Below are 20,668 nucleotides of genomic sequence, written 5' to 3' on the forward strand. Positions count from 1 at the left end.
CATAAATGGTTCATTCCCTGTTTTAAGCTGTAAGCAACGCAATAGTTTGTCTCCAAGTCTAAAGTATTTCATAAAAAAATGTAATTCTAGAAATAAGTTTTCAACAACATAAAGCTGACAGAAACTAGACTAAAACCTTTTTTAGTTTTAGTCGACTAAAGTGGGACTAAAACTAATAAAAGTGCATCAGAGATGCAGTTTAAAACATTTTCTTTTCGTTGTGGATTTTTGTAATCAGGATAACTGGGATCATTCAACGTTGGTTTGTTCTCTACTTCCAAAAACTTCATTCATGCCTGAGGTGAGAAGTTTGTCTGCATTTGATGAAACTTTTAAGCCAGTCAGTATAAAATCAATATTTTTTATAGAGATGCTTCCTGGTGTGTTGAAGTACCAAGAGTTTGCATCCAATAATTCAACTAAACGTAGATCTGTTATAATGAAATTTTAAAATGGGTGTGATTGGAATAATTGATCTCAACTGGAGCTTAAAGTATCTCGGCTCCGTTTTTCGATGCTGAAGGACAGAAGAGGCGGACGGTGACGTTGGAAGGAGTATTGGTGGATGAACAGTTCTGATTGATTCACCTGATGGCTGCTCTGCTGGATGGATGTGAGCGGAGTGCAGCAGTGAAGGAGGAGGAGTCAATGGGTGATTGACAGCCAGTGATGTGCCAGGGTAGTTATGACCAGCAGAATGAATGTCCCCTCACTGGAAGCCATGAAGAGCTTCACCGCAGCCCAACTCCATAACGGTAGAATATCATACAGAAGCTGTAAGTCAATGAAAAACACAAATATATATTTAAGCACTGAATATGACAGGATAAAGTTGAGAGTCAACCCAAGGAAGGCCCCAGGGCCTGATAACACACCTGGGCAGGTGTATAAGGAGTGGTCAGATCAGCTGGCTGGTGTCCTCACAGACATCTTTAACACCTGGAGGAGAAGAACACCAACGATGGATGCTGTTCCTGGACTTCAGTTCAGCTTTCAGCACCATCATCCCACAGCATCTGATGGGCAAACTGGAGCAGCTGGGCTTCAATACACCCCTCTGCTATTGGCTGCTAGACTTCCTCACCAACAGACCTCAGTCAGTCCGGGTCGGACAGAACACCTCTGATGTTGGCTGCTAATAATTATATTACAGGCGTGCTGGAAGCTGTTTCAAGCGAGGGGGGCTGATGGCTCGGTTGGAAAACACGTGACGTCATTATGTTGAGGGCTGTGGCTGACGTTTTTAACGTAATATTGTAGGCCTACATTTGTCGCCAAAAACTGCCATTTAAAATAAATCGGAACAAAGCATGAACATTTTAAACTTTATTTCTTCTCTTTTAATCATTCAAAACAAACAACAGCTCCCAATCAACAGGATCAGGAATACTTGAATGAAACATGGCCTAAATATAGCCTAAACTGAGCATTGAACGTCTTGAAAGTCCATTCGACTACGGATATGAGGAATGATTTCATATCTGAAACAAAAAACACACAAAAAAAACAAACAAATTTCATATTTTATCACTAATTAGCTTAATACAGACATAATATTTAGTGATATGCAGCCTTATTCTAGCGTAGACTTCTTCAGCCACAGGACTAAGACGAATAGGCACAGCATATAGAAATAAATAAGAAATAAATAACGCTAAATAAATGCTCGGCGGCAGTATAGGGGAATTAAAACCATTTCTTACCTCGAAATAGTCAGAAATACGTTTCTGCTGCCTATTGCTAGCCATGCCTGAACGAATGTGAGGTGGCGGAAGCTTCCGGGGGAGTAGCCTAGTTTTTTATGAAATATTAAAATAATGAATCATTAGTTTATATCTTATACACAGCCCATCATTTTAATCCCATATCAAACACAGTCTTTTAAAAAATAAATACATAAATAATTTCATGTTTTTAAGTACAATATTATGTTACTCCACAGCCCCCCACCATGGGGGGCTGATGCTATGACGAGGGAGGCTGCAGCCCCCGCAGCACCCCCCTTCCCGTGCCACTGTTATATTATATTTTTATATTTAAGAAGAAAGATCCGCTGGTTTTCAGTCAGCTTCCTGTTTTGAAGAATTCTTTTTTAATCACCGCTGATATTCTGCTGAGAAATGAAGAATAAAATAAAAACATTTATCTTTCTCCGGTTCAGAGGGTTGGATCTGAGGCGGAGAGACTCCAGCGGCTCTTCCTTCTCTCTGTGCGCTCCCTACTCTGTGCGCGCTCCCGCTGAGGCCGTTCCTGTCGGGGTTACCGACCTTCTCACCACACCTGCTTCGCTGCGTTGCTTTCGGTTTCTGCAGCTCCTGTTGTCAGAGAAATGCCTCCGAAGAGCATCAAGATGCTGCTGCTGGACTCCCTGGAGGACCTGTCCGCAGAAAACTTTGACAAGTTCCGCTACGCTCTGCTGGATCGCCGCGAGGAGCCGCGGGTCCGACGCTGCAGGGTGGAGGGCAAGAGCCGCCTGGAGGTCGTGGACGTGCTGGTGTCCACTTTCACCGAGGAGAAGGCAGTGGGAGTCACCGAGGAGATCCTGAGGGAGATCCGCTGCATCCAGGAGGCAGACAGACTCGGTGAGGAGGAGGAGGAGGAGGAGGAGGAGGAGGAGGAGGAGGAGGAGGAGGAGGAGGAGGAGGAGGAGGAGGAGGAGGAGGAGGAGGAGGAGGAGGAGGAGGAGAAGCTCCAGAGCAGAGAGAAGGTCTCAGTCCTGCAGCTCTTAAAGGTGTCTCTGCTTCAACACCTGAGTCCGATAATGTCAGAACTGTGCAGAAGCTGCAGGCTGAGGAGGAGATCCAGGTGTGGAAGCAGAGGGTCACCATGGAGGTGGAGGACCTGCTGGACTGGATCTGAGGAGCTTTGCTCTGCAGGGTTGGAGGCACCTTCAGGTTTAGTTTAGTTTGGGCTCCATGGTTTCTGCATCATTTGAACAAACAAATTAAAATAAAACTGTTTTTGATCAAAATCTTCAGATTTTATGACGTCCAGAAAAGATTTAGATCGAAAAATAATTTTTTTTCCAAGCATTGGTTGTGTTTTTTATATTAAGCATCAGAAAATATTCCTGATGCTTAATATTCCTTAAAGCTACAGTGTGTAATTTTCAGCGACATCTAGCGGTCAGACTGCAGACCGCAGCAACATGAACATCTCCCCCCCACCGCTTCTCCCCCCCAACAGTACGGCGAGCGTTACGGGACAAAATGTCTTCCACGACGTCCGCATCACCTACCTTCTCAAGTGATGAGGTTTGTTTACATAGATAATTTTACAGATAGTATTTCATTAGTCTGTGTAGGGTATAGATTTCATGTAGACTTAAGATAATAAATATACCCGTTATTTTTTCTACGTCGTTGTGACGTCTTGGTGAGCTGCTTTGCATGGTGATATAAACAGACGAAGGAATTGTAGTCATTAGTTTAACAGCGAGATTGTGTTCGCTGGAAGAATATATGTTCCCCGTTTACAGAGTCCAAGTCTTGTTTGTGGCACGGGGGTTACAACGCGAGGAAGAGGGAGAGGAAGAGGGCAGAGAGGGCGGGGTGGGCGTGCAGCTGGGGCCAGGCGAGAGAGGGGAGCCAGCGGGGTGAGAGCAGAGGAGGAAAGGCTTGAAGATCTCCAAAGGAGCTGGAGAGAAGTAACCGAGGTATATATCCAGAAAATTATTTTACAGAAAATTACTGAATCATTACCTGTGAAACGTCAGGGACGTTGCTGAATAAGTATACTGGAGAGTAACAGCATCATCACGCAGCATGTTATTGTTTTAGACAGGTCTGAGCATCCTGTACTCCAAAAACTGCAGTGATATTAGACAATTGTGTGTGTAGGATTAATTACCTGTCCAAGAGAAAACTGGCAACTTGAGCGTCACTTTGAAAACCTTTTTCCTCCATCAGTGACTTCCATCGTGGAAATGCCGTGCCAATGTTGATCCGTGTTTTTTGCCGTTTCTTCTCACGCTTGCGTTTATTCTCGTCGTGTTTCCGCTTCTTAGATGACGGGGGTTCGGTGTCCGCCGCTTTTCGTTGTGATACAGAGTCGGCATGATCCTCCATTCGTCTGAACAGTTTGCAAAGTCACTCACGCCTGCCGCCTTGTTCACCTTTCTTGTTACTGAGGCGCAGTATACCTGCTTCTTCTTCTTCTTTGGTTTCAGGCAGACTAAACGCTTCTCAGGCATAATACTGCCATCTACTGTTCAGTACCATCTCAGTTAATCTCTCTCAACTTGCCGTAGTTATTTTCGAGCGTAATGGGCGATCTCACAATCGCTAGTTTGTTGGCTCTGCGCTGCCGTAGTGCAAAGATGTCAGCCTCCATGGCTGCGAGACCCGCTCCTATGTAATTATAAATAACGAATTCTAAGGCAACGCAAATATTATGGTTAAAAGGCTGAGCTCATAGGTGATGATAAATAACATAGTTATGTATAATATATTAAATTTCTGAATTTATATCCCTGTAATTATTACACACTGTAGCTTTAAAGCTACAGTGTGTAATAATTACAGGGATATAAAGTCATAAATGTAATATATTATACATAATATTATTTATCATCACCTATGAGCTCAGCCTTTTAACCATAATATTTGCGTTGCCTTAGAATTCGTTATTTATAATTACATAGGAGCGGGTCTCGCAGCCATGGAGGCAGACATCTTTGCACTACGGCAGCGCAGAGCCAACAAACTAGCGATTGCGAGATCGCCAAAACGTCACAACGATGTAGAAAAAATAACGGGTATATTTATTATCTTAAGTCTACATGAAATCTATACCCTACACAGACTAATGAAATACTATCTGTAAAATTATCTATGTAAACAAACCTCATCACTTGAGAAGGTAGGTGATGCGGACGTCGTGGAAGACATTTTGTCCCGTAACGCTCGCCGTACTGTTGGGGGGGAGATGTTCATGTTGCTGCGGTCTGTAGTCTGACCGCTAGATGTCGCTAACAGTTACACACTGTAGCTTTAAGCTTCAGGAATATTTGCTCTTTGGACAGATGATGTCGGAGCGATCAGACGCACAGTTCAGGAAGACCGACATATTTCCACTAAATGTTGCTTCTAAGTTTTACTGATTTATGGCGACAGATTTTAACTTCATTTCTTCTGATTTGTTTTACAGTAAAGGAGATGAGAGGATGATGACAGACGGTGAGTAACTGACATGTGTTTATTACAAAATAAGACATTTAAACTAAACTTTGAAAGAATTTATTTGTTTTTGCAGCAGCAGAACTGAAGACGGAGAAATCGCCTCAAATCCATTAATCCATCCATCATCCATCCATCCATCCATCCATCATCCATCCATCCATCCATCCATCATCCATCCATCCATCCATCATCCATCCATCATCCATCCATCCATCCATCCATCATCCATCCATCCATCCATCCATCCATCATCCATCCATCCATCCATCCACCATCCATCCATCCATCCATCCATCCATCCATCATCCATCCATCCATCCATCCATCATCCATCCATCATCCATCCATCCATCCATCCATCCATCATCCATCCATCCATCCATCCATCCATCATCCATCCATCCATCCATCCATCCATCCATCCATCATCCATCCATCATCCATCCATCCATCATCCATCCATCCATCCATCCATCCATCCATCATCCATCCATCATCCATCCATCCATCATCCATCATCCATCATCCATCATCCATCATCCATCATCCATCCATCCATCATCCATCCATCCATCCATCCATCATCCATCTATCCATCCATCCATCATCCATCCATCATCCATCATCCATCCATCCATCCATCCATCATCCATCCATCCATCATCCATCCATCCATCCATCCATCCATCATCCATCCATCCATCCATCCATCATCCATCCATCCATCCATCATCCATCCATCCATCATCCATCCATCATCCATCCATCCATCATCCATCATCCATCCATCATCCATCCATCCATCATCCATCCATCCATCATCCATCCATCCATCATCCATCCATCATCCATCATCCATCCATCCATCATCCATCCATCATCCATCCATCCATCATCCATCCATCATCCATCCATCATCCATCCATCCATCATCCATCCATCATCCATCCATCCATCCATCATCCATCCATCCATCCATCATCCATCATCCATCCATCCATCATCCATCCATCCATCATCCATCCATCCATCCATCCATCATCCATCCATCCATCATCCATCCATCATCCATCCATCATCCATCCATCCATCCATCCATCCATCATCCATCCATCCATCCATCCATCATCCATCCATCCATCCATCCATCATCCATCCATCCATCCATCATCCATCCATCCATCCATCCATCCATCATCCATCCATCCATCCATCATCCATCCATCCATCCATCCATCCATCCATCATCCATCCATCCATCCATCCATCCATCCATCATCCATCCATCATCCATCATCCATCCATCCATCCATCCATCCATCATCCATCCATCCATCCATCATCCATCCATCCATCCATCCATCCATCCATCATCCATCCATCCATCCATCCATCATCCACCCATCCATCCATCATCCATCCATCCATCCATCATCCATCCATCCATCATCCATCATCCATCCATCCATCCATCCATCCATCCATCCATCCATCATCCATCCATCCATCCATCATCCATCATCCATCCATCATCCATCCATCCATCATCCATCATCCATCCATCCATCATCCATCCATCATCCATCCATCCATCATCCATCCATCATCCATCCATCCATCATCCATCATCCATCCATCCATCATCCATCCATCATCCATCATCCATCATCCATCCATCCATCATCCATCCATCCATCCATCCATCCATCCATCCATCATCCATCTTTCATCCATCATCCATCCATCTTTCATCCATCATCCATCCATCCATCATCCATCCATCATCCATCCATCCATCATCCATCCATCCAGCCATCCATCATCCATCCATCCATCCATCCATCATCCATCTTTCATCCATCATCCATCCATCTTTCATCCATCCAGCCATCCATCCATCATCCATCTTTCATCCATCCATCCATCCATCCATCATCCATCCATCCATCCATTCATCATCCATCCATCCATCCATCATCCATCCATCCATCATCCATCCATCCATCATTCATCCATCATCCATCCATCCATCATCCATCCATCATCCATCCATCATCCATCCATCCATCCATCCATCATCCATCCATCCATCATCCATCCATCATCCATCCATCCATCCATCATCCATCCATCATCCATCCATCCATCATCCATCATCCATCCATCATCCATCCATCCATCATCCATCCATCCATCATCCATCCATCATCCATCCATCCATCCATCATCCATCCATCCATCATCCATCCATCCATCCATCCATCATCCATCATCCATCCATCATCCATCCATCATCCATCCATCATCCATCCATCCATCCATCCATCCATCCATCCATCCATCCATCATCCATCCATCCATCCATCATCCATCCATCCATCCATCCATCATCCATCCATCATCCATCCATCATCCATCCATCCATCATCCATCCATCATCCATCCATCCATCATCCATCCATCATCCATCCATCATCCATCCATCCATCCATCCATCATCCATCCATCCATCCATCCATCCATCATCCATCCATCATCCATCCATCATCCATCCATCATCCATCCATCCATCCATCCATCCATCCATCATCCATCCATCCATCCATCCATCCATCCATCATCCATCCATCCATCATCCATCCATCATCCATCCATCATCCATCCATCATCCATCCATCATCCATCCATCATCCATCCATCCATCATCCATCCAGCCATCCATCCATCATCCATCCATCTATCCATCCATCTTCCATCCATCATCCATCCATCATCCATCCATCCATCCATCATCCATCCATCCATCCATCCATCCATCATCCATCCATCCATCCATCCATCCATCATCCATCCATCCATCATCCATCCATCCATCATCCATCCATCCATCATCCATCCATCATCCATCCATCATCCATCCATCCATCCATCATCCATCCATCCATCATCCATCCATCCATCATCCATCCATCCATCATCCATCCATCATCCATCCATCATCCATCCATCCATCATCCATCCATCCATCCATCCATCCATCCATCCATCCATCATCCATCCATCATCCATCATCCATCCATCATCCATCCATCATCCATCCATCCATCATCCATCCATCATCCATCCATCATCCATCCATCCATCCATCCATCATCCATCCATCCATCCATCCATCCATCATCCATCCATCATCCATCATCCATCCATCCATCATCCATCCATCCAGCCATCCATCCATCATCCATCCATCCATCCATCCATCCATCCATCCATCCATCCATCCATCCATCATCCATCCATCATCCATCCATCCATCCATCCATCCATCATCCATCCATCATCCATCCATCCATCCATCATCCATCCATCCATCATCCATCCATCCATCATCCATCCATCCATCATCCATCCATCATCCATCCATCATCCATCCATCCATCCATCATCCATCCATCCATCCATCCATCCATCCATCATCCATCCATCCTCCATCCATCCATCATCCATCCATCATCCATCCATCCATCATCCATCCATCATCCATCCATCATCCATCCATCATCCATCCATCCATCATCCATCCATCCATCCATCCATCATCCATCCATCATCCATCCATCATCCATCATCCATCCATCATCCATCCATCCATCCATCCATCCATCATCCATCCATCATCCATCCATCCATCATCCATCCATCCATCATCCATCCATCATCCATCCATCATCCATCCATCATCCATCCATCATCCATCCATCATCCATCCATCTTTCATCCATCCATCCATCATCCATCCATCATCCATCCATCTTTCATCCATCATCCAGCCATCCATCCATCATCCATCCATCCATCCATCCATCCATCATCCTTCCATCCTTCCATCCATCCATCCATCCATCCATCCATCCATCCATCCATCCATCATCCATCCATCCATCCATCATCCATCCATCCATCATCCATCCATCCATCCATCCATCCATCATCCATCCATCATCCATCCATCATCCATCCATCCATCCATCATCCATCCATCATCCATCCATCCATCATCCATCCTTCAATCATCCATCCATCCATCCATCATCCATCCATCCATCATCCATCCATCCATCATCCATCCATCATCCATCCATCCATCATCCATCCATCATCCATCCATCCATCATCCATCCATCATCCATCCATCCATCCATCCATCATCCATCCATCCATCATCCATCCATCATCCATCCATCATCCATCCATCCATCATCCATCCATCCATCATCCATCCATCATCCATCCATCCATCCATCCATCCATCCATCCATCATCCATCATCCATCCATCATCCATCCATCCATCATCCATCCATCATCCATCCATCCATCATCCATCCATCATCCATCCATCCATCCATCCATCATCCATCCATCCATCATCCATCCATCATCCATCCATCATCCATCCATCCATCATCCATCCATCCATCATCCATCCATCATCCATCCATCATCCATCCATCCATCATCCATCCATCATCCATCCATCCATCCATCCATCCATCATCCATCCATCATCCATCCATCCATCCATCATCCATCATCCATCATCCATCCATCCATCATCCATCCATCCATCATCCATCCATCCATCCATCCATCCAGGTCAGAGACATAGTCCCAGCGTGTCCTGGTCCTTCCACCCGGCCTCCTGGAAGAGGAGGCCTCCATGAAACAAATCACTTCCTTCTGCTGTAATAAATAAACATGATGTCATAAAGCGTCTCATCTGCTCTGGTTTTTAACGTGTTCATGATCAGCAGTTCCTCAGAGTTTCTTCAGCGCCGCTCTTCAGCATCAGCATCCTGGACGGCTGCTGTCTGTAGATCCGATGACCTCTGACCCCTCCTGCTCGTTTCCAGGGCGGGTGCTGCAGATGCAGTCGACGCTCCATCACCTGGACGGACGGGTTCTGCAGGCAGAATCCGTCCTTTCAGATCAACGTCAGCAGAGATTCACCAGATGAGTCTGCAGCTGTGGGAGGTCTTAGATGTTCCAGACAGATTGGTGAACGCCTCATTTTAACGTCCTCATATTTTTCCTTTTTAAAACAACCGGTTGTTAAAAATCAGGAAGAGGCTAAGCTGCATTTTAAACCCGACTTCCTTCTGTGTAAAACATCTGAAGTGTTTCCAGCATTAATTATTTGTTTATAACCGAATATCGGACGAACATTTCTGTGATTATTGGTCCTCACAAATACATGATAAACATTCTTCCAAAGTGAAAATACAGAAACATGAAATCTAATCAGATCAATAAGAACCTACTCCTTAAAGTCTGTTTTATTCAAATACTAAGTTTCTATTTTTGAAGAGGAGGTGATACAGATTTAAAGCTGCGTATATTTTAACTCCTTCATTTTCAAACAAAGTCATTTTCCTTCTCTGTCAGAGAGAAACGGATGACGTCAGGAATCCTTCTGTTCTGTGTTCTCATCAGCACCATTTTCAAACGACCTCCATCTTTGGACGTGATGACGGCAGCAGACAGGCTGGATCGACCTCGTGCGGATTTAATGGCCGAGAAATCCGACAGTCGTCTGCATAGCGATAATATTTTCTCAGAACTGAACCTAATGAACACATGAAGAGAGAAGATAGTAAAGATCCAACAGCGGAGCCTTGTGGTACTCCCCTTTGCAGGGTTGTTTTTGTAAGGAAGTAGGTGTGGGTCTAAGACGGGATAATAAAGAGGTTTTAGCAGATCTAAACAGCCGCATGTTCAAAGGTTTTCAGCGTTACAGGGGATTCCAGAGAACTAATAATGACGGTTCCCACCGAGCATCATTTGGTGGAAACGACGATATTATTTACGTCCAAACGGCGTCCATATTGGTTGAAAGGTGAAATGCCGTAAATTTCAGATCGTTGCAAAAACATAAAAAATGGGTTTTCAACGTCTTTTTAACGTGTATCATTGGATTAAGATGGGACAAAGTCAGACGGACCAAACGGCCCAATGTTCAGCAACTATTTCTGGACTAAATCGAGGCAATGACGGAGCGACCACGTTTAGCCTTAAAACCGACCTCTGCATGACGTCTGGTGTTTGGGGGGTAATAAGGAGCCGCTAAAGACAAACCTCACTGAGGCTAGAAACCAGCAGCTGTAAGATGAGAAGGAAACAAGTTTAAACAAGTTTAAAATTAGCCAGTAAGTCTAGGCTTGATCTAAATTGTATGTCTCCTAAAGCCCAGATCACAGCGGCTTTTTCATCTCAATTATCTGCCATTTTTTCCCCATCAAAGCGAATGCAGTGACTAGAGAGCCGCTGAGGGCAGCAGATCCTGATGGGTGCAGATTTTATCACCTCTCTCCCAGTTCCCCCACAAATTAAGACCCCGTCCACACGAAGACGAACCCTGGCCTAAACGCACACATTTTTCACCAAACCAGCCTCTCATCCATACGAAGCCGGCGTTTCGGGGGTCTGTAAACGATCTTTTTTTTATTCAGCCTTCAGAGTGGGAAGATTTCGAAACGCCGTTTTCGCGTTTCCATCTTTACGCCCTAACCGCATATTTTTTTTTACACGCATGCGTCATAGCGTCGCCTCTACACACGCATGCGCGACCAGTATCACAACAACAATGGCGCCGTTGCTAATGCTACTCACCCTGCTGTCGGGCTTACAACAGAATCTTCTTCTTCTGGAATATCTCCAGGAATAACAGAGCAATATCGACGACATAGTTCAGCTCCTGAATTTCACTTAACCACGAAAATGGACCCGCAGGGCAACCATGTATAAATATTAGTGCACATGCCCAACATTTCGTCGCTTATTTTTGCTTTGGCACCACAGCGCCACTTACAGGCCTGGCATACATTTTGCAGCGTTTTCATGCATTCGTGTGGACGCTCACATTTATTTTACGTCTCCGTCTTTACGACAAACGTTCTGGAAAATATTAGCGTTTCGTGTTCGTTTTGACTTCGTGTGGACGGGGCCTAAACCTATTTCCCACATTACACTGGGACTGGTTAGAGCCTGACTTCATGACCATCCTGCACAGGATGCTCTGAAAACCACAGAGAGACGGTTTTACTTTATTACAATAGGAACTAGGTTTGAAGAAAAGGAAACTGGGACGGTTTCATTTGCTCTGGTTGAAGCAGAGAGACGAGATTCAAAGAGACGATCAGTGAAGCTTCTCCAAGCTGCTCCTTGTTTTTTTTTTGTTTTTTTTTCCGTGGGGGGTGAGTTAGATAGTAATTTCTATCCGAATCTGTTGTCACGTCTCCTGGTTATTTAATAAATATAAATTATGAAGTGTTATTTAAAGAGTTTGTCCTGAGCGATGATATCTTTTCAGGAAAAAGAACGGTAGAGAGAAAGCTTCAAGGCGCAGACACACACAGAGCCTAACTTTAACAAAACTTAAACAGAAGGCAGAACCGTGACAATAACTCTGATGTCTGAGGTGACGGTACTGCTGCCGAAGCTCCTCAGAAATGCTATTATCACCCAGAAGAGCGTCGAGAAGCTCAGCATCCATTCTTTGCCTGCTTTGAGCGTCAACTGTAACGGTTGCTAGGTGACAGAGCGTACAGGAGGTGAAAGTCGGAGAAGGCTGGATCTGTTTGGCTCCACAGCCAAAGCTCTTCCACCCTCATTATTTTCACAGACCGGTCCAGGTAGACCGGGTCATCCCCCCCATCCGGCCTCTGAAAGCCAACCCTCTACCTGCCTCGGACTTGGAGAAGACGTGTCGGTCTTGTTTTTAGTGTTGAAAACTTGAATGGTTCTGTTCTCATTTATTACTGGTTTATTAATGATTTTAAAGGCAAACATGAAGCTCCTACAGTTTAATAAAACAAAAATAACCTGGATTAAATCCAAACCAACGGAAGTCAAAGTTTCTATAAGAAGCTGTTTGATGGCATGAAGAGTTAAAAGTGAAATAATAAAGCTGTTGAATGTCAGAAATGTAGCATCGAAAGTCTTCAGCTTCTCTTTGTGTTGCTTTCTGTCTGGTTACAGCCAGATGTGTTCAGGATGTATGGCCCCGCCCACATTTCCACAGTAAATGAGTCAACATGCAGAACATTGCGTACATTTCCTGTAAAAAGCAACTGATCACGTGACCTCTGAGACACTCCTTCTGTTTCATCAGCCACTGCTTTACTGTCTGCTTACAGCGAATGCTGCATGTAGAGTTTGACCTCTGCAGCTGCAGCGGCGCCAACTAACAAAGTACAAATACTTTGTTACTGTACTGAAGTAGAAATCTGTACTTTAATGGACTAATTAACTTTTAGACAACGTTTTACTTCCTTACATTTTAAAAATAGACTCATTGGTTTTGTTTTTATTTAAGCTCATTTTCATTACGGCCTGTTGGTATTTATAAAATAAAAACCATCAAAATATGTAGTTTCATAGAATTAATTAGACAATTAATTCCTTTATGATTGGACTCGGTGCTGCCCCAACCTGTTGCTCACCACATAATAAATAAATAGTTTTCAAGATGATGCAAAGTTAAATGTGACGCTGTTAACATTAGTTATAAAACTAAGAAAATGAAGTCTAGAAGTTATCATCTAGAAGTGTAGAAAAATGTTCCTCTAATAGAGTAGAGCAGTAAAGCTTCTGGCTTTAACATTTTTATTTCCTGCAATAATTTTACTTTTATAGTTTAAGTAGTTTTATAGATGGTACTTTTACACTTTTACTGGAGTAAAAAAATATGAAGTTTATTGTTTCTGCAAAAGGGTTTTAATCGGCAGGATAACCCTCCCCACACACACACACACACACACACTCTGGTATGAATTTATGTAACAGTTGAAGTTGAGCAGATGAGCCTGCAGAATGAGGAAGATGGTGGAGAAGTTAGTTAGTTGGTTGCTTCAAATGAAAATGGAGGAGGAGCTTCCTGGGCGTTGAAACCGTATTTCCTGTAAAACTCTAAAATCTTCCTCTGCAAACATTTAAACATCTGTAAGGTTCACTCGGACACATCTGGAGGCCAGAGGCATTTTCTCACTGCAATGAATTTAAAAGGAGATAAAAACTCAGAGATCAAACGAACGTTTTGAATCGTGACAGAAAAAAAACTTCATTAATGAACACGGCGAGTTTTCCCGCGCGACATGTTTACCGTAAAGTCTGCAACACGGGAGCACTTGAAATGCGGCTTTCATCGGATCACAGAGCGCAGCGGAGGCTCACCCGGAGGAAAGAGTGTCTGATATCCAGTGCCTGCACTGCGGCGGCTGACAGAAGAACATCTGGATCATCTGGATCATCTGCTCTAATAGGAAATGGCTCCAAAAACAGCCAAGAAGATTCTGAAGGAAGTTCTGGAGAATCTGACCAAGATCAACTTTGACAAGTTCCGATCGGAGTTAGTGGACCGCGGCGAGGTGAAGATGAACCAGGTGGAGGACCGAGACTTCCTGGTGGTCTCAGATGTGATGGTCTCCGTTTATACCCAGAAGCAGGCTCTGCTTGTGGCCCACGAGATCCTCACAGAGATCCGGTGCGGAGAGGCTGCCAGCAATCTGGGTAAACATTTGCTCAACATCTGGATCCATTTAATCCTCCTGCTCTCACCTCATCACATCCCAGAATTAGTTAATCCCTCAGATTATTCTAATCTTATTTGACCTGATTTAATTGATTTATAGTTCAAACATTTTTTACTTTCACTTTCACCTCTGACCCGAACCGGGTGTCCCTTCTCTAACCTGATCACACTGTTTCCCTTCAACCCGCCAACTGTGGATCTGGTGACAATAAAGTTGAATTCTATTCTATTCTATTTAGTCAGAGCTCCAGCTGTCTGTCAGGACTTCCTGTCCTTTCATCCCTGAAGCTTCCTGCAGGAATCAGACCCAAAAACTGAACTCTGTCCCGAACACTCTGCTCCTCCTTTGAAGGATAATTTAAACAATGACGTCATAAAGGCTCCGTTTATATTCAACCTGATCTCTGCTGATTGTAGAATAATCCTGAGTAGATCTAATCCACCATGAGCTGCAGACCTGAGCTGGAGGTTCTAACTTCAACCTCTGAGAACCTCAGTCTGAAACTCAGCTAAGCTTCCATTAAATGTTTTACTTTGTTTGTTTTTCAGTTGAAGAGGCAAAAAAGGCTGGATTATGGTCCTCAGATGGTTCTGCTGGAGATGGTGAGTTCTACTGCTTCTTCATCCAAAGCATGAGGAACACCAGGTTAGATGAGGAACACCAGATTAGATGAGGAACACCAGATTAGATGAGGAACACCAGGTTAGATGAGGAACACCAGATTAGATGAGGAACACCAGATTAGATGAGGAACACCAGATTAGATGAGGAACACCAGATTAGATGAGGAATACCAGATTAGATGAGGAACACCAGATTAGATTAGGAACACCAGATTAGATGAGGAACACCAGGTTAGACGAGGAACACCAGGTTAGATGAGGAACACCAGATTAGATGAGGAACACCAGATTAGATGAGGAACACCAGGTTAGATGAGGAACACCAGATTAGATGAGGAACACCAGGTTAGATGAGGAACACCAGGTTAGATGAGGAACACCAGGTTAGATGAGGAACACCAGATTAGTTGAGGAACACCAGGTTAGATGAGGAACACCAGATTAGTTGAGGAACACCAGATTAGATGAGGAACACCAGGTTAGATGAGGAACACCAGATTAGATGAGGAACACCAGATTAGATGAGGAACACCAGGTTAGATGAGGAACACCAGGTTAGATTAGGAATACCATATTAGATGAGGAACACCAGATTAGACGAGGAACACCAGGTTAGATGAGGAACACCAGATTAGTTGAGGAACACCAGGTTAGATGAGGAACACCAGGTTAGATTAGGAATACCATATTAGATGAGGAACACCAGATTAGATGAGGAACACCAGGTTAGATGAGGAACACCAGATTAGATGAGGAACACCAGGTTAGATGAGGAACACCAGATTAGATGAGGAACACCAGATTAGATGAGGAACACCAGATTACATGAGGAACACCAGGTTAGATGAGGAACACCAGGTTAGATGAGGAACACCAGGTTAGATGAGGAACACCAGATTAGATGAGGAACACCAGATTAGATGAGGAACACCAGATTAGATGAGGAACACCAGGTTAGATGAGGAACACCAGATTAGATGAGGAACACCAGATTAGATGAGGAACACCAGGTTAGATGAGGAACACCAGATTAGATGAGGAACACCAGATTAGATGAGGAACACCAGATTAGATGAGGAACACCAGATTAGTTGAGGAACACCAGATTAGATGAGGAACACCAGGTTAGATGAGGAACACCAGGTTAGATGAGGAACACCAGGTTAGATGAGGAACACCAGGTTAGACGAGGAACACCAGGTTAGATGAGGAACACCAGGTTAGATGAGGAACACCAGATTAGTTGAGGAACACCAGATTAGATGAGGAACACCAGGTTAGATGAGGAACACCAGATTAGATGAGGAACACCAGGTTAGATGAGGAACACCAGATTAGATGAGGAACACCAGATTAGATGAGAAACACCAGGTTAGATGAGGAACACCAGGTTAGATGAGGAACACCAGATTAGATGAGGAATACCAGATTAGATGAGGAACACCAGGTTAGATGAGGAATACCAGATTAGATGAGGAACACCAGATTAGTTGAGGAACACCAGGTTAGATGAGGAACACCAGGTTAGATGAGGAACACCAGATTAGATGAGGAATACCAGATTAGATGAGGAACACCAGGTTAGATGAGGAATACCAGGTTAGATGAGGAACACCAGATTAGTTGAGGAACACCAGGTTAGATGAGGAACACCAGAGTAGATGAGGAACACCAGGTTAGATGAGGAACACCAGATTAGTTGAGGAACACCAGGTTAGATGAGGAACACCAGGTTAGATGAGGAACACCAGATTAGTTGAGGAACACCAGGTTAGATGAGGAACACCAGATTAGATGAGGAACACCAGGTTAGATGAGGAATACCAGGTTAGATTAGGAATACCATATTAGATGAGGAACACCAGGTTAGATGAGGAACACCAGGTTAGATGAGGAACACCAGGTTAGATGAGGAACACCAGGTTAGATTAGGAATACCATATTAGATGAGGAACACCAGATTAGTTGAGGAACACCAGGTTAGATGAGGAACACCAGGTTAGATGAGGAACACCAGATTAGTTGAGGAACACCAGATTAGATGAGGAACACCAGGTTAGATGAGGAACACCAGGTTAGATGAGGAATACCAGGTTAGATTAGGAATACCAGATTAGATGAGGAACACCAGGTTAGATGAGGAACACCAGGTTAGATGAGGAACACCAGGTTAGATGAGGAACACCAGGTTAGATTAGGAATACCATATTAGATGAGGAACACCAGGTTAGATGAGGAACACCAGGTTAGATGAGGAACACCAGGTTAGATGAGGAACACCAGGTTAGATTAGGAATACCATATTAGATGAGGAACACCAGATTAGTTGAGGAACACCAGATTAGATGAGGAACACCAGGTTAGATGAGGAACACCAGGTTAGATGAGGAACACCAGATTAGATGAGGAATACCAGATTAGATGAGGAACACCAGGTTAGATGAGGAATACCAGATTAGTTGAGGAACACCAGGTTAGATGAGGAACACCAGATTAGTTGAGGAACACCAGGTTAGATGAGGAACACCAGAGTAGATGAGGAACACCAGATTAGATGAGGAATACCAGATTAGATGAGGAACACCAGGTTAGATGAGGAATACCAGATTAGTTGAGGAACACCAGGTTAGATGAGGAACACCAGATTAGTTGAGGAACACCAGGTTAGATGAGGAACACCAGAGTAGATGAGGAACACCAGGTTAGATGAGGAACACCAGATTAGTTGAGGAACACCAGGTTAGATGAGGAACACCAGATTAGTTGAGGAACACCAGGTTAGATGAGGAACACCAGGTTAGATGAGGAACACCAGGTTAGATGAGGAACACCAGGTTAGATTAGGAATACCATATTAGATGAGGAACACCAGATTAGTTGAGGAACACCAGGTTAGATGAGGAACACCAGGTTAGATGAGGAACACCAGATTAGATGAGGAATACCAGATTAGATGAGGAACACCAGGTTAGATGAGGAATACCAGATTAGATGAGGAACACCAGATTAGATGAGGAACACCAGGTTAGATGAGGAACACCAGATTAGATGAGGAATACCAGATTAGATGAGGAACACCAGGTTAGATGAGGAATACCAGATTAGATGAGGAACACCAGATTAGTTGAGGAACACCAGGTTAGATGAGGAACACCAGGTTAGATGAGGAACACCAGGTTAGATGAGGAACACCAGAGTAGATGAGGAACACCAGGTTAGATGAGGAACACCAGATTAGTTGAGGAACACCAGGTTAGATGAGGAACACCAGATTAGTTGAGGAACACCAGGTTAGATGAGGAACACCAGGTTAGATGAGGAACACCAGGTTAGATGAGGAATACCAGATTAGATGAGGAACACCAGGTTAGATGAGGAATACCAGATTAGATGAGGAACACCAGGTTAGATGAGGAACACCAGATTAGATGAGGAACACCAGGTTAGATGAGGAACACCAGATTAGATGAGGAACACCAGGTTAGATGAGGAACACCAGGTTAGTTGAGGAACACCAGGTTAGATGAGGAACACCAGATTAGTTGAGGAACACCAGATTAGATGAGGAACACCAGATTAGATGAGGAACACCAGATTAGATGAGGAACACCAGGTTAGATGAGGAACACCAGGTTAGATGAGGAATACCAGATTAGATGAGGAACACCAGGTTAGATGAGGAACACCAGATTAGATGAGGAACACCAGGTTAGATGAGGAACACCAGGTTAGATGAGGAACACCAGGTTAGATGAGGAACACCAGATTAGATGAGGAACACCAGATTAGATGAGGAACACCAGGTCTGTGGTTCTGTGCTGGGAGTATCTGTGAGGCACTTTAACCTTATTTTATGTTGTTGATTTTTGGCATCCTGCGATGGACCACCTTTTGCCCGTAGACAGCTGGAGATAGACACAGCACCCCTCGTGACCCCATATGGGATTAAGTGTGTCAGAAAATGGATGGATGGATTGATGGATGGAGAAAGTTAAGAGTCATCCAGGTTTTTATGTCTTCAGACATGCCTGTAATCTATGTAATGGGTTAGCTTCATCTGGATTATAGACAGATATAGCTGGGTATCATCAGCATAACAGTGGAAATTAATCCCATGCTGTCTAATAACTCTACCAATTGGGAGCATGTATAAAGTAAAGAGAATTGGTCCTAGCACTGATCCCTGTGGTACTCCACAGGTAACCTTTGAGTGTGTTGAAGATCTGTCATTAACATGAACAAACTGAATTCGATCAGATAGATCAGATTTAAACCAGTCTAGAGCTGTTCCTTTAATTCCAACAAAATATTCAAGTCTTTCTAAAAGAATATTATGGTCAACTGTATCAAATGCAGCACTAAGATCCAACAGGACGAGCACAGATACAAGTCCATTATCTGAGGCCATGAGAATATCATTAGTGACTTTCACCAGAGCTGTTTCAGTGCTATGATGAGCTCTAAAGCCAGACTGAAACTCTTCAAAAAGTTCATTATGGTGGAAGTGATCGCAAACTTGTTTGGCAACTACTTTCTCAAGAATTTTGGATAAGAAAGGAAGATTGGATATAGGTCTATAATTGACCAAGTCATCTGGGTCAAGAGACGGTTTCTTAAGCAGAGGTTTAATTCCAGCAACCTTAAAAGCTTTAGGTACATATCCCTGTAACAGAGATAGATTAATCACATCTAGAATGGAGGAGGAGATCAAAGGGAATACCTCCTTAAACAATCTGGTTGGAACTGGATCTAACATCCAAGTTGAAGGCTTAGATGAAGACAATAGTTTTGCTGACTCTGAAAGTTAAACCGGATCTAGGCAGTGTAAACCCGGTTCAGATTCTATGGTAAATAAAGGACATTCAAACCGGAGTTTCATTATCGTAGTGTAAAAATAACGTCTGCTGTTTCTTCTCCTCAGAGGAGCACTTCGTGGACAAACACATGGACGAGCTGATCCAGAGAGTGAGCTCCGTTGCTCCCATTCTAGACAAGCTCCTTAAATTCAAAGTCATCCAGATTGAAACTTATGATGAGATCAGCGCTGAAAGGACGTCCCAGGCCAAGATGAGAGCCATCTACAGAGGCCCTCTGAGAGCCGGCAGAGACGTCAAAGACAAATTCCTGGACATCCTGAAGGAACAACAACGCCCCCTGATTGATGATCTCATGAAAAAATGAAATTAAACATTTTAAAGAACAACAATGGAAATTTGAATGAGAATTAATTTCTCTGAGCTTCATTTTCCTGAAATCAAATAAAAGCATTTTTCTGA

General features: G+C 43.8%; 1 protein-coding gene across 1 annotated transcript; it reads left to right on the forward strand.

The window, feature by feature from the left end:
* Positions 1 to 2,224: 2,224 nt before the first annotated feature.
* On the forward strand, positions 2,225 to 20,668 carry pycard (PYD and CARD domain containing). The gene is made up of 5 exons (XM_038307649.1): positions 2,225 to 2,582; positions 9,991 to 10,139; positions 14,500 to 14,746; positions 15,318 to 15,371; positions 20,314 to 20,668. The coding sequence occupies exons 1-5, from the start codon at positions 2,330 to 2,332 to the stop codon at positions 20,571 to 20,573; spliced, it is 963 nt and encodes a 320-aa protein (XP_038163577.1). The 5' UTR covers positions 2,225 to 2,329; the 3' UTR covers positions 20,574 to 20,668.

The sequence above is a fragment of the Cyprinodon tularosa genome, unplaced genomic scaffold, assembly GCF_016077235.1.
Source record: "Cyprinodon tularosa strain WSP-4 unplaced genomic scaffold, ASM1607723v1 ctg618, whole genome shotgun sequence".
Lineage (NCBI taxonomy): Eukaryota > Metazoa > Chordata > Actinopteri > Cyprinodontiformes > Cyprinodontidae > Cyprinodon > Cyprinodon tularosa.